Source organism: Panthera pardus, unplaced genomic scaffold (genome assembly GCF_024362965.1).
Source record: "Panthera pardus isolate Hobbes unplaced genomic scaffold, ASM2436296v1 HiC_scaffold_19, whole genome shotgun sequence".
NCBI classification, from domain to species: domain Eukaryota; kingdom Metazoa; phylum Chordata; class Mammalia; order Carnivora; family Felidae; genus Panthera; species Panthera pardus.
The window spans coordinates 25,017,152-25,031,010 of NW_026526754.1; the positions used below are offsets into that span (position 1 = coordinate 25,017,152).

Genomic DNA, 13,859 nt, shown 5'->3' on the forward strand with positions numbered 1-13,859 from the left:
CCGCTCGTCTCGACCGCGGCGCCGCGGGGCTGGCGCCGTCAGCGCGCGCACCGCCCCCAGCCGGCCGAGCGCAGTCCGGACGGCGTCCTGGTGACGTCATCAGGGCGCGTCTCCTCGTCGCCGCCGCTTACTACGGTGGGACCCAGCGCCGCCATGTGCCAGGTTGGCGAGGACTACGGGGACCCGGCGCCCGAGGGACCGCCGCCGCCGCGGCCTGGGTGAGAGCCGGGCGTCCGCACCGGCCCCTCTCTTTTCCCGGCGCCGTCTGCCCGGGGAGCTGCGCTCCGGGAAGCCAGGAGACGGCCGGGGGCCCGGAAGCCCTGGCGTCCCAAGCGGGGGCTGCACCTCGTTCGGCGGCACCCGGGGAGTGCCCGTGTAGACGGCGGTGAACACCCCAAGAGGGGGCTCCCTCTGCCCCTGGCACTTGTAATTCTGGCCGCCAGTGCGGACGGCTCCAGCGCTGACCGAACTTTCCGTAGTCGAAGAGGAAGTCGGCCTCCCTGTCGCTTCCACGCACTGGTTCCACTTCTCCCCTCCAGATCCACACGGGGCAAGTGGTGGTGTGTCATGCCTGCCTTGGCGAGGTTGACAGGGGGCCTTTATGTGCTTTCCTGAGCTGGCTTTGGCGACTAAGATACCCCCCACGGCCGTCGTCTTTTTTCATACTGGTAGTTAGGGTAAGGCACAAGCCTTGGCAGGTGTGTGTACAGCTGCCCCCAAGAACTCCAAATACGCCAGGTTGGGGTGAGAAACGGGCCGCCGCCTCCTCAGAGTCTGCCCGGAGGGAGGTCTGCAACCTGTGTTCTTGCCTCCTTCTTCCCCCAAGCCTCCCAAGCCGTGAGCTGAAGTGTGTGAAGTGCAAGGAAGGGGTACCCGTTGTGGTGATCCGAGCCGGAGACGCCTTCTGCAGGTGAGGCGTGGAGGTGGGTGGGAGGCAGACACGGGGTGACTCGGCAGCCAGGCTTGCCCCCATCTCTGTGTCTTGATCTCTTGCTTTAAAGAGCATGTAATCACTTGTATTTCTAACGTCGCTCCCGGTGACTCTGGTGAGTGGGGGTGGGGGTATTGGTTTTCTGCATGGGCACCCCATAATTCTCCCATTATCCAGCTCTGGATTCACTGGCAGGAAGGTATCTGATGGCTCTTAAGGGGGCCGTTGGCAGTGAAGATGAGGTGAGTTATAGGCAGGATGAGCATCTCGGGGCAGATTAGAGCATCCTGGGATCTTGGCCAGCTGCTCTGAGGGACACTTACTTTACTTGTGTGGGATGGAGGGAGGTTTGCAGCTTTCTTCAAGCTCTGAGGTGGGGCGGCGGGACTTTGGAGGGGAGCAGAGGAGGCTGATTCCCAGAGGACCTTGTTATGAACATGCTCTGTTTTCTCTGAAGCCGTCTTGTGGCCCCTGACTTGTCAGCAGTGAATCAGAGCTCCTCCAACACCTGTTCGCTTCCCCTGGGTTCACAGCTCCATGAGGGCAGGACCAGGCTCCTGGTTTATCTGTGTTAATTGCTGCGGACGTTTCGTGCTTTGGGTGGGAGATGAGCCTTTGTTGAATGAGTGACCAGCTCATGTTTTTAAAATTAGTCTCCAAGGGTCTTAGACTCTACTTTCCAGAATGTTCCAAAAGGGAAACTGAAGGGACTGAGCTTTTTGTTTCTTTTTTTCCCTAAAACTTTCTCATCCCCAGCCATCTTTTGGGAACCCAGTGGACTTGGTGTGTGCCACTAGAATATACATTTTAAGCAAAGAAGGCAAGCTTTAATCACTTAGAACGTCAAAAAGTGACGATTGTTCCAGGGCACCTGGGTGGCTGTCGGTTAAGCATTCAACTTCAGCTCAGGTCATGATCTCACGGTTTGTGAGTTTGAGCCTCACATCGGGCTCTGTGCTGTCAGCACAGAGCCTGCTTCAGACCCTCCGTCCCCCTCTCTCTCTGCCCCTCCCCTGCTTGTTCTGTCCCTCTCTCTCAAATAAGTTCTTAAAGGAAAAAATATTAAGAAGTGATGATTGTTCTAAACAGAGAAGAGGTCACAGCAGCTCCTTCTGGGCTGAGAGCGCCCCCTGCCTGTGGGCAGCGACAGGGTTCTCTTTGTGCCCCGTGAAGTGGGGAGTGAGTCAAGCGTCTGTTGGTTTCAGGAGTCTGCCACGCCTGACTTTCTTGGGAGTCACTGCCCGTGGCTGGTCACCTAGGGTCCCGACATTTTATTAAACGCTGAGTTGAGTTACAAAGGACCCGGGGTCAACCCCTCCTTGTGGTGTCTGTTCAGCGGTGGGGGTGGGGATTGCTGTAGACACTGATGTATCTTAATGGGAAAAAGAAAGTAGATTTAGGGGTGCAGCCCCAGGTGTGGGAGCCACCTTGCTCCCTCTTTTCAGGGTGCTGTCTTTGACCCTGACTCCCTGCTGGGCTTGCCAGGGAGCTTTCAAATGCAGGTGCCTGGGCCTCACCCTGGCATATTCTGCTGTATTTGGCCTGAGTGATTCTAACCTGTGGCCAAAGCTGAGCACTTCTGACCTAGTGAACATGAGAACCAGCTGGAAGGTTTATCATGAACACACATTCCCAAGGCCTGTGGTTCTGAATGCTTTGATTCTGTAGGTTTGAAGAAGAAGCCAGGACTGTGCGTTTGGCACGAGCTTCCCAGGCATTTCTGGTCCAGATGGGATCAGCTCATTGGGCCAGTGTGGAGCTTTGGGACGCCCCCACCCCACAGCCTGTTCAGGGCTCCCCCTTCACCCAGAGGGATAGTACTCCCCATGGGGGTCCCGGAAGGGACCTTCAACTCTGCTTAGGGGAGGGTCGGGCTGGCCTTGCCCTGCACTTTCCTGTGTCCGTCTGTTCTGCCAGCCGGGCCCTCCTGAGCGTTTGGGGGTGCGGGTGGCACCGGGGCTGCGAGCCCCTCAGGCATCAGTTCACACGAGTAAGGGTTGCTGGGGACCAAGGGAGGCCTCCCTCGCAGTGTGGGGCTGATCGCGGGGCAGACCCAGCTGGCGAGAACCCCGTAAGCTTGGCTTCCCGTGGCAGTTTCTGGGCAGAGCCTTGGTCAAGATGCTTCCCGTCAAAGCCGGGGAACGCCAGGCAGAGTCTCGGGCCGCCTCCCCGTCGGGCGAGGAGGTGGGCCGCGCGGGCAGCGCCACCACAGCTGCTGCTTGTTTGTGTTGCAGGGACTGCTTCAGGGCGTTTTACGTCCACAAGTTCAGAGCCGTGCTGGGGAAGAATCGGCTCATCTTTCCAGGAGAGAAGGTAGCGTGTGGGGTGACTCCTCTGTGGGGTCCCCAGTTGGAAAGCCCAGCCCCCCTGGGCCCTGGCTGTCAATCCCCGTGTCCCTTCCCACCGTCGTGCACGGGTGGTGGGGGGGACGGTGGACACGCTCCTGTTGGAGATGCGGTGCCCTCCAGCGACGTTCCTTCTCCCTTAGGTGCTCCTGGCTTGGTCTGGGGGGCCTTCATCCAGCTCCATGGTCTGGCAGGTCCTTGAGGTACATCCCTCCAGCATCTTCCAGGGGCTTTGCTGCTGCCCAGCTAAGCTCCAGGGTCGGGGGCCCTGCCCTGAGGGGCTCTTGCCTGGAGCTTGTGGGAGCAGCCCGCCAGCAGCCGGGACAACCGGAGGGTTCCTCGATGTGTGTACAAGAGGTGCACGTGCTGGGGCTGCGTCTGGAGTGACCCAGCTCTGCCTCAGTTTAGTACTTTGCTGACCGTGTAGAGTCATTATCACCAGAACGGTGTCGCGGCACGGTGGAGCATCGCTCGGGGTGTTCTCAGGTCATGGGCTTCCCCCCGGTCCTGGGTGGAGGATGAGACTGTGACATAGGAGCAGGTGCCTTGGGGAACTCAAAATGGGTCTGGCCTGGCTGGGGATGGGCAGCCTCCTTGAGAAGTTTAAGGAGAGACCTGGTGCGCAGCGGGGTCCCCAGGTGGCTAAGTCAGGTGGGGAGCCAGAGTGAGGAAGGTGCTCTGGGTGCAGAGCTGGGCTCCAGGCAGTCGGCGGCCTGCGCAGAATGCTGGCCGCCTCGGGGGTCTTGACCCGGGGCTGGGACACACAGACCCTGTGTGTTCCCCTTGAGAGGTGCAGATTAGAGGGGCTGTGGCCATGGGGGCGGTCTGTCCTGGGGCCCCCGGCGTGGTGCGTCTGGTCGGTGCTCTGCTCTCGTGTCACGGCCCACTGAACCTGGCCTTTTGTCTGGCACCTGGTGGCCCCCTTCCCTCTGACTGGTAGTGCCTGGATTTTCTGCTGTTCCGTCACACTCTTGGTGGCCAGAGGTGCTTGGGTAGGCCATTTCTCGGGACGTAGCCAGGAGGGAGGGACTGACTCATGAGGAGCAGATCGTGCAGGGGCAGTGAGATATGCAGGCAGGCCACCTTGACCCACGTGGCCTCCCTGTGGGGCCTGACAGCACCTCCTCTGAATGGCCTGTCCACCCCAGGTGGGGGTCAGCACCGCTTCCCAGGGGCCCTCAGTCGAGGTAGAGAATGGTCTGTGCCAGGAAACTGTCCTGTGTTTTCTGACTGGGGGGCTGAGCTCCTGTTCCTTTTCTCTCCAGGGCCTGAGTCGAGATTCTGCCAAAAGACTGCGTTTCGTGCCGGGGGTCATCTACGTGGATGGTGCGTGTGGCCACCCTCACCCCTACCCCGCTGCTCAGGATGAGCCCCACTCAGACAGCGGGTGCTGTGACCTTAGCAAGGCCCTGCTGGGGGCAGTTTTTGGAGACAGCACGCGTGTCCGGCAAGAAAGGCACGGTTGTTGTCTTACCACAATCAGCTTTATCAGAGTCAGGCCAGAAGGGCCCCAAGTGAGACGGAGGGGCCCCGAGAGGGATGGGCGAGTTCGCTTCCCCAGGGCCCAGTCGCTAACCTGCCCCCCCTTGTTCCCTTGAGATAGGCTCCCAGGTGGATCTCTGGCACTGTGGTCAGTCATGCCTCCCCTCCCCACACCTCCCTGTGCCATGACCGTGAACCCACTGCCCGCTCTGAAAATGCTCCCCCAGGAGAACAGGTTAGCTGTTGTTCCTGCAGAAAAGCCGTGTAGGATGTCTCACACGGCATTGGCCCTGTCCCGTCTCCGGCTCTCCTGTAGCCATGACTCCTTCCCGCCTGCCGTTTTTCAGAGGGAGCGGCTTGTGGGCAGAGCCCGGAGGACAGAGCAAAAACTGTGGCTGAAGTGAAGCTGATCCTGCAGACCCTCGGCTTCCCGTGGCACATTGTCGCCTTGGAAGAGGTGGGCGGGCCTGTGTCTGATAAACGCCCCTGGAGGGTGGGCTCCTGGGGTGTACGCGAGGGGCCTGTTGAGTCGCGGCACGCAGAGGTGGGCTGGGCCTTACGCTGTCCCCCTGCCCCGGAAGGTGTTTGGTCTGTCGCCGTCGGTGCTGCGCTGCTCTGCCCAGGAGCCTGTGGGGGCCGTGGGGACCTACAAGGTGGCTGTGGATAGTTTCCTCCAGCAGCAGCACACGCTGGGGACCGAGAGGTCAGGGGGCAGCCCCAGCCCCGCCCAGGGAGAGGAGCGGCTGAGCCCGCCTGGCACCCAGGAGTCCCAGGACCCGGCGGGGCCACCGCCAGCCGCCCAGACCGAGGCTCTGTCCCGACTGTTCGACTCCGTGAAGACGCTGACGGCCAAAGAAGAGTTTCTGCACACCCTGCGGTAAGCCCCCCCGCCCTCCCGGGGTCTTGGCCTGGCTTCACCTGGACCCTGATACCCTGTGCTCTCCAGGACGCACCTGATCCTGCATGTGGCCCGGACCCATGGCTACTCCAAGGTGATGACAGGAGACAGCTGTACCCGCTTGGCCATCAAGCTCATGACCAGCCTGGCGCTGGGCAGAGGGGCCTTTCTCGCCTGGGACACGGTACGCGGGTGCAGGCCTTTCAGGGACCCTGTTGGCCCCTGTCACTTGGAAGTAGTGTCGAGAGCCAGCCCCGGGGTCTCCCTCGCGGAGCAGGGAGGGAGGGACCGCGAGCCCGTCTGGTGGGGCTGGTGAGGGACGTGCCCCCGCCCCCCGCAGGGCTTCTCAGATGAGCGTCACGGTGACGTGGTGGTGGTGCGGCCCATGCGCGACCACACGCTGAAGGAGGTCGCTTTCTACAACCGCCTGTTTGCTGTGCCCTCCGTCTTCACCCCCGCCATCGATACCAAGGTGAGCTGCAGGACCTGGGCTGGCCCCCGCCCTTCGGCATGGGGTCAGAGGTCGCCGGCACCCCTCGGTGACCTGAGCCGCGTCCACACCGGCTGTCAGACCTCAGTGTTAACAGCGGCGTGCCCGGCATTCTGGGAGCAGACGCAGGGCACTCCCCCGCAGTGCAGAGGTGGGCTGCTGTCCTCCAGGAAGAGGGGGTGTGCCGGGGGGCGGTGGGTGGCTGGCCCCCAGGTGCCTGCGTCTCTGGGAAGGGCTTGCCAGGTATAGGACGGGCAGGACGGATCTTGGAGAAATCTGACGGCACGATCTGTGAGAGCCACTGCGTTCAGCAACCGGGACGCTTCAGAAGCGGGTGCTCCGGCCGACTCCAGCCCTGACGTGGCGCTCGTGGGGGCCGCCAGCGTGAAGCTGGGGCCCCTTGGCCCAGCCTGGGGCGCCACTCCTGCGGCCCTCATCTGATTCCCCTTAGGCCCCCGAAAAGGCCAGCGTCCACCGCCTGATGGAGGGCTTCCTGCTCCGGCTGCAAGCCCAGTTCCCGTCTACCGTCAGCACCGTGTACAGGTGTGTGTGCGCGCGTTGTGGGAGCGGAGCCCCAGTCGGGTTGTGGGAGCGGAGCCCCAGCCTGACCGTGCCTTGCACCCTGTCTGCCACACCCTCAGGACGAGTGAGAAGCTGGTCAAGGCCCCCCGCGACGGCTGTGCCGCCGGCCCCCGCTGCCTGCTCTGTATGTGCACGCTGGACGTCGACGCTGCTGGTCTGTGTGGAGGGGGAGGGGCCCCGGCAAGTGGGAGGAGGGGTCGGGTCCCCAGAGGATCCTCAGCTTTTCTCCGCCTGCAGATAGTGCCACGGCTTTCGGGGCCCAGACCTCCGGTTTCTCCCAGACGCAGCCCCCCACCCCGCGGGCTGGGGCTGGAGCACCCACAGAGGTGGGCGGCGCCCAGGACCGCTGCCAGGGGGCTGGGCCCTGCGGGAGGTAAGGCCCGCCCCGTCCTGCCCCCACGGCCGGCCCCACGCAGCTGTCCGGGGCGGGGGGTGGCACTTCCAGGGCCCAACCTAGGTGGTCACGTCCGGCTCTGCTCCCGCAGGGAGGACTCCCGAGCCCGCGTCATCGAGCGGCTGTGCTATGGCTGCCGTGCGAACATGAAGGATGTGGTGAGTGGTTCCCGCCCACGGGTGGTGACAGGAGAGGTCCACCCCCGGGGCTCTGTGCCTCACGGCCCCTCACCCACGGTGGTGCTCTCTGTCGCAGCCCTCCATGGACCTCCTGCCACCCTACATCTTGGCTGAGGCCCAGCTCTGCAGCCAAAGGTACCGGCTAGCCACACAGCTGGGGGAGCCCCCTTTGTGTGTGTGTGTGTGTGTGTGTGTGTGTGTGTTGGGGGGGGGGGGAGGGTCCTTCTGGGCCTCTGCACCTGGCGGCAGGTTCCCAGCACGTGGCTTCCCCCAGGGCCTCGCAGGAGATCCAGGAGTATCTGGTGGAGAACGGCGCTGAGGAGACGCACACCGGCGAGAGCTGAGCCTGGGGCCACCAAGAGCCGGGGGCGCGGATCGCATAAATAAAAATACTTTTAATTAGAAAACCCTACAGTACTCGTGGGGAGGGGAAGGCTGGACGCCCCAGCCCAGCGTGCCGGCCGCGTGGGGCCCTCGGGGACGAGGAGGTGCCCTGAGCCGGGCGGGGGAGGGGCCACAGCTTCCTTCCTTCCTTCGTTCCGGCAGCAGCATCGGGGCCCGGCGGTGTGCCGGGCGGCTCCTTCCTGCCTGGGTGCGGGGCCCCGGCTCCTACTCCTTCTCGCGGGTCCACTTGATCATGGTCTCGGGCGAGCGGTACAGGAAGATGAGCTTGGCGTAGAGCTCCTCCTCCAGCTCCAGCTCGCGCGTCTCCCGCACCAGGAAGATGTCCTGGCAGAGCTTGAGGATGCGGTCCACGCAGGGCAGCTCCTCAAACATGATGGAGTGGGAGATCTCGCTGAAGAAGCCACGCACGAACTTGCCGATGACCAGCACGATGGACACGTAGAGCCCCATGATCCTGCCGGGCGGGGGCGGGGTGAGTCCCGGGCCGCGGAGGCTGCAGCCGCGGCCCGCCCGCCTTCGCGCGCAGCACACTCACCCGTAGCCGGCCAGGAAGCCGAGGCTGGGCGGGCTGACCTTGTCGCTGAAGATGACCATGGGGAGCAGGTTGCACTCGGCCTGGCAGTCCTGCAGCTCGATGACCCACCACTCCAGGAAGCCGGCGGCCCCCGAGCCCACGCGCTCCCTCCGCAGCTGGATGCGCACTCCGAGGTAGTCGGCCTCCTCGTCTGGGGCAGAGCCAGGGTCCGTCAGGGCCCCCACCCTTGCCCGGGATGGTGCCAACCCCCCACTCGCATGTACTCGCTGTCACACACTCACTGGGCTGCAGCTGCTTCACGGGGTTGGCCTCGGGCCCGTTGGGAGCACGGATGTACTTGGGGAAGAGATTGGGGATGACCCTGCGGGGAGAAGGGGGGGGGGGGGAGTCAGGCCCAGCCCCCCCCCCGTGCCCCCTCCCCCACTCACACCAACTGGTCCGAGGTGCCCTCCAGCAGGCCCCGCCCCCCAGCGCTCTCCCCCACTCACACCGACTGGTCCGAGGTGCCCTCCAGCAGGCTGGCCAGCTGCCTCCGCTCGCTGCTATTGGCAGCCAGGTCCAGGGTGTGCTTCTCGTTGGTGTACTCCACGGTGCCGCCCTTGGCCAGGTCCCTACGGGCCAGGACACAGCGTGACCCACCGCGGGCCACACCCCACCCGGGTCCTGCCCCAGCCTGGGCCGCACCTCTGGAAGTTCCAGGTGAAGCGCAGGGTGATGTCGGCGGTGCCGTTGTACAGCTCCCGCTTCATCTGGGCCCGGCTGGGCGGGCTGATGCGCCACAGCGCCCCGGAGCTGCCCTCGATCTGCGCCGTGACGATGTCCTCGGGGCTGTACTGGCTGATGAACTGCATGGCCAGCTGGGCCCGGGGCGGCACTTGAGCGAGCGGCGGCCCCCTCCACCCCGCCCCCCGGCCCCGCAGGTGCAGCCCGGGGCCCACTCACCGGGTTCGGGTCGAAGTGTCTGGACAGCTCCTCGTAGGCCTGTTGCGTGAAGGGCACGATGGACGGCTGTTGCGCGCTCATGGTGAACAAGGGCTGCGGTGGGGGGACGGCGTGACGCTGCAGGGAGCCCCTCGGCCCCTGGCTGCCAGCGCCGCGTGGAACTCTAAAGACGAGTGACGTGGGGCTGGCCCACCGTCCTGCTCCCCGGCTGGGACAGACCGGTGGCTCACCTCGTAGCCACCCAGCTTGAGGGTGACAGTGACGTCGATAGGCTGGTTGACGACGCCGACCACGGAGCGCACCAGGGACATAAAGAGCAGAGGGAACCAGATGATGGCCACGAGGAACAGGATGATGAGCCCGCCCATGCCGTACTTGACCACCTTCTTCTTCTTCTGCCCCTTGGGCTGCGGGTATTTCTGGGGGGCGGGGTGTGGGTCAGGGCCTCAGCTCTGCCCGCCCGCCGCCCCGTCCCGGACCCCCACCCCCTGCTGCTCCGGGGGCCGTCCTCACGCGGCCACAGCCTGGAACGGCAGTTAGTGTGGCCTCTGCGTGCACAGACACGGGCCAAGCACAGCCAAGAACCCAGAAACAGACCCTCGCGCCGAGCGAGGAAAGGATAGGCTCGTCAACGGTTGTGCTGGGACAAACGGACACCGACACGCCAGAGAGATGGGACGGTCAGTAAAACTCCCAGGGGCAAAGTTTCATTCCTCAGGATCTGGTGAGAGATTCTCGGACGTCACACGAGCACGAGCACCAGCAGAAAACCGGACGTTTTCAGAAAGACTTCTGTGTTTCAGGGGAGGGAGAGAGACCATGGAGAGAGAGCCCGCAGAATGGGAGGCTTCGGGGCAAATCCTGCCTGAGAGGGGCTATAGCGTCCAGAACAGAAGTTCTTGTAAGTCAACGATAAGACAACAGGCAACCCAGGGACGCAAGGGGCAAAGCAGACGACCGACAGGCACGGGAGAAGAGAGTCACCGTCACGAGCCATCAGGGCCACCAGAACCAAGACTGCACTGAGGCGGTCACCTCTCAGTCACAAGTGCTGGCGAGGACATGGGGAGACTGGCAGCCCCCACGCTGCAGGGGGTGGGAGCGGGGCGGCCGAGGGGCTGAGGCATCCACAGCAACACTCGCTGCGATCAACAAAACAGAAGCCCAGCCTCCTTCACAGTTTGGAACCGTGGCGTAAGAAAGGTGGCTCAGTCACGTGATGAAAAGCTGCTCGGCCATGAAAACCCCAAGTCCTGACACAGGCCACGCGGACGGCGCTTTGAACCCCCTAGAACAAAAGAAGCCGGACCCGGGCTACGGGGCACGTGACCGCATGTGCACGAACCTTCTGGAACAGGCAAATCCCTGCAGCGAGGGGTTCTTGCTGGAGCGCTAAGCCAGGTTTAGACCCGAAGGGACAGTGGCACAGCTCTGTGACCGTGCTCATGCGTCGCTGAGTTGTACAGGTGGATGGGGCAGGTTCTGCGCCCGCCGTCCCCCAGTAAAGCTGCTAACGGGACCTCGGCTGATGCTTGGTGCCCACCCCATCTCCCAGCCCTCGTGCCCAAGACCAGAGGCCAGGCCTCTTCTGGGTATTTGCTCAGACCTCGGTCAGCTGCCTGTTCCCAACAGGGTCAACTTCACCGTCCCCTATAAGAGGCACCTCTGGCCTCATGTGGTCGTGGGTTGGCAGCCCCCAGGTGAGGGGTGGGGGGGACCACCAGCACCACCTGGTTGTCATGTGGCCCGTCTGCCCCAGACGGGGAGTGGCCAGTGTCCCTCACTACCCGCCTTAGGCCCGGGCACCTTCTCGGTCTCTCGGCTGCACTTGATGATGAAGATGTTGGCGTAGATGTCCTCCACACACATCCAGCTGGAGAGGGACAGCGTGGTGTCCGTCCACACCCAGTCCATCACGGCCCGCAGCTCCACCAGGAACGGCACGAGCCGGAAACTGCCGGGGGCGGGCACCATCAGGACAGCCCGCGGGAGACCGTCCCGCTCCCGGCGCCCCGCGCCCGCCCACACTCACCCCTGGAAGAGGAAGAGGTTGAGGTGGTTGTACTTCTTGGTGAGGAAGTTGCCCAGGATGCGGGTGGGGTAGCCGCAGCGGATCTGGTAGGCGGACAGGGCGAAGTAGACGCACTTGACGAAGTACCACAGCTGGGCCACCGCGTTCTGGCTGAACATCCTGCAGGGGCGGGAAGGCCAGGTCAGGGCGCCCTGCCCGAGGCCGGAGCCCCAAGGTCTCCGGGCCCAGCGCCGGCCCGGCCGGACACCCACCTCTCGGTGACCGCGGGCAGAATGAGGAACATCCAGAGGTGGATGGCCAGCACCAGGACCACCTGGAAGGCCAGCTTGCCCAGCACGGTCTTGCGGAGGTAGAGGGCGCGGTCGATGACCATGGTGCTGAACTGGATGAGCAGCATGACCAGGAAGGCCTCGGGCACCTGGTCGTCTGACAGTGAGGACGTGATGTCTGTGGCTGCCGAGTGTTTCTGTGCCGGGAGAGCAGAGGTCAGGGGGCGGTGGGGGGGAGGGGGGTGGCGGCGGGGGGTGGGGGGTGTCGGGCTGTGTGCTCACCCCAAAGGCCCAGAACCCAAAGATGATGATGATGAAGTCAACGACGTCGGCCAGGAACATGAGGGCGTAGACGTCGGTGGCCGCACGGTACTGGGTGTGCAGGATGTCGTGGAAAAAGCAGTGCAGGGGCCGGTACACGCTCTGGGCCCTGCAGGCGGCGGTGGGCTCAGTGCGCCGGAGCCCCCAGCTGCGCCCTCCCACCCGCCCTGGCCCGGGGGCGGCCACGGTCACTCACAGGGTCAGGCAACAGCTCTGCAGTCGGAGCCCCAGGGCTCTCGCCCTTTCCCGGGGGCGACTCCACCTCTCGCTCCCCGGGGCCACCGCCACGCCTTCTGTGGGAGCAGCCGCTGCTGACGGGAGCCCCGGGGACGCCGGGCCCGGCTCCGACTCCCGACCACCCCGAGACCACCCCCCAGGGGGCTGGATCACCCCACTTTATGGACCAGCAGGCTGGGATGAACAGAGGCGTCCCCAGGTCGCTGGCAGTGGGCCAGCCGGGGCCGCGTCACGGGGCCGCGGCTCCAGGTGGGAACCCGCTGGGCCACAGTGGCCGTGGAGGGACAGGGCCGTCGTACCAACGGCTGCGGGCTCCACAGGCTCTGTGCTCTCCCTTCTCCTCTTCCTGAAACGCAGGCTGATCGGCTTTGCGTCTCGGGGCTTGGGCTCCACGGGAGGCTCTGGGGGCCCATCCCCTGCTTCCGCCTGCATGTGGTACTGGGTGAGGGCCCCAGCCACCCCTGGTTCTCCCTGGGGTCCTGGTGACGTCGGCTCCTCCTCAACCCCCTTCTTCCCAGTGCCGCGGTCGTGGTCCTTGGAGAGTTGGTCCCCTTCATGGTCCCAGAGGCCGTAGCACTGCAGGGGGGTGGGGGCGGAGAGAGGTGAGGAGGCTGGCGTGGCCGTACCCCGGGACCCGCAACATCCAGGCCTACCTCCCGGCAGGTGGGGTGTGTGCCGGGAGGTGCCCGCCTGCCGTCCCTGGCGACGCACCAGCAGCTGGGAGCGGTGGAAGAACAGGGCCATGAGCTGTACCAGGTCGTACTTGACGTAGCCGTCGGTCTTCTCCAGGCCCAGGATCCGTGGCGGGAAGTACGGCTTGTTCTCGTAGCGCCGGAGCACCGCGTGGGTGTTCCAGGGGAAGAAGCCAAACTGGAACAGGTACTTGGTGACCACGGTCACCTGCAGGGGAGGAGGCTCAGCATGGCACGGCCAGAACTCCCTCTCCCCCGCCCCCCCGGGCCGCGGCCCACCTCGGTGAAGACGATGGCCGTCATCCAGAAGCGCTTGCTGGGCCTCGGGATGGACAGCATGGCCCACAGGAAGACGAGCACGGGCAGCACCAGGGAGGTGGCCGAGGCGGTGACCATGTGGTTGAGGATGATGACGAAATAGCAGACCAGCTCCGAGTGGGCGGCCACGCACTGGTAGGCGGCCTGCAGCAGCCGCAGCGCCCGGCCCTGCCTCGCTTCGAACTGCTGGGCCTCCTCCAGCTCCTGGATGTGCAGGTGCCTGCGGGGAGCCGTGCCCAGGCCCGCTCGCACCAAGGCCCGCTGCCCCCCACGCCCGCCGCCCCCCCAGCCCCCCCCCCAGCGGCCGCCCTGGGCACCAACCTGTTGAGGAGCAGCTCGCTGGCGGTGCGGGTCCGGGTGGAAGCACCGGCGGGAAGCTCCCGGGAGCCGTGCAGGGAAGCCCCGGGCTCGGCGGGCGCGTCCTCGCCGCTGCTGCGGGCGTTGCACCCCGTGCTCAGGGGGCCGCCGGTGGCCTCCGTGGCGGCGCTCAGTGGCTCCTGGGCCCCCGGCCCACTACGGGAGGCGAGGGCGGTCACAGAGAGGCAGCCCGCCCTCTGCTCTGCCCGGGCTCTGGGGCCGGCAGGCCGCACGCCTCCTGGTCCGTGCGCCCACAGCGGGGCGGCTCTGCCCGGTCCCGGCCGCCTCCCGAGCCCCGCCAGCCCACACCCACCTTGCCGCCGCGCCGGGTGCGTCTCGGGCCCCCGCGGAGCCTGGGGGTGCGGCCTCCGCGCCCCTGGCATACAGCTGGTCCAGCAGGCCCCGGTGTACCTCTTGGCCCTGCGGGGCAGCGAGAGGCTCAGGGCGGCA

At 65.0% G+C, this 13,859-nt stretch overlaps 2 protein-coding genes across 3 annotated transcripts in view; one reads left to right on the forward strand and one right to left on the reverse strand.

Moving 5' to 3' along the window:
- The first annotated feature begins 77 nt into the window (after nt 1-77).
- Nucleotides 78-7,708, forward strand: CTU2 (cytosolic thiouridylase subunit 2). Of its 2 annotated transcripts, XM_019412943.2 has the most exons (15): nt 78-218; nt 827-910; nt 3,166-3,244; nt 3,420-3,479; nt 4,542-4,602; nt 5,106-5,215; nt 5,340-5,635; nt 5,705-5,840; nt 5,997-6,128; nt 6,598-6,689; nt 6,788-6,882; nt 6,966-7,101; nt 7,214-7,280; nt 7,378-7,436; nt 7,576-7,708. In XM_019412943.2, exons 1-15 carry the CDS (start codon nt 154-156, stop codon nt 7,643-7,645), a joined length of 1,542 nt encoding a protein of 513 aa, XP_019268488.2. In that variant the 5' UTR covers nt 78-153; the 3' UTR covers nt 7,646-7,708. The 2 variants fall into 2 exon arrangements, with proteins under 2 accessions (XP_019268488.2, XP_019268487.2); XM_019412942.2 differs by lacking the exons at nt 78-218; nt 827-910; nt 3,166-3,244; nt 3,420-3,479; nt 4,542-4,602 and adding an exon at nt 4,609-4,732.
- The window catches only part of PIEZO1 (piezo type mechanosensitive ion channel component 1), a 54,067-nt gene continuing 47,884 nt past the window's right edge, over nt 7,677-13,859 (reverse strand). The window contains 17 exon segments of the mRNA XM_053906752.1: nt 7,677-8,160; nt 8,242-8,431; nt 8,523-8,602; nt 8,730-8,852; nt 8,926-9,098; nt 9,184-9,276; nt 9,414-9,602; nt 10,990-11,137; nt 11,216-11,374; nt 11,467-11,681; nt 11,767-11,914; nt 12,002-12,098; nt 12,342-12,618; nt 12,754-12,942; nt 13,014-13,272; nt 13,374-13,565; nt 13,723-13,829. Coding sequence (XP_053762727.1) covers nt 7,911-8,160; nt 8,242-8,431; nt 8,523-8,602; nt 8,730-8,852; nt 8,926-9,098; nt 9,184-9,276; nt 9,414-9,602; nt 10,990-11,137; nt 11,216-11,374; nt 11,467-11,681; nt 11,767-11,914; nt 12,002-12,098; nt 12,342-12,618; nt 12,754-12,942; nt 13,014-13,272; nt 13,374-13,565; nt 13,723-13,829 — 2,889 coding nt within the window. The 3' untranslated portion in view covers nt 7,677-7,910.

Excerpts from the sequence above, each read along its gene's own strand:
- CTU2 (XM_019412943.2), top strand. The coding sequence starts at position 154 with ATGTGCCAGGTTGGCGAGGACTACGGGGACCCGGCGCCCGAGGGACCG. Across the intron at positions 5,841-5,996 it reads CCTTTCTCGCCTGGGACACG|GGCTTCTCAGATGAGCGTCA; the intron begins GTACGCGGGTGC and ends CGCCCCCCGCAG. Across the intron at positions 6,883-6,965 it reads GCTGGACGTCGACGCTGCTG|ATAGTGCCACGGCTTTCGGG; the intron begins GTCTGTGTGGAG and ends CTCCGCCTGCAG.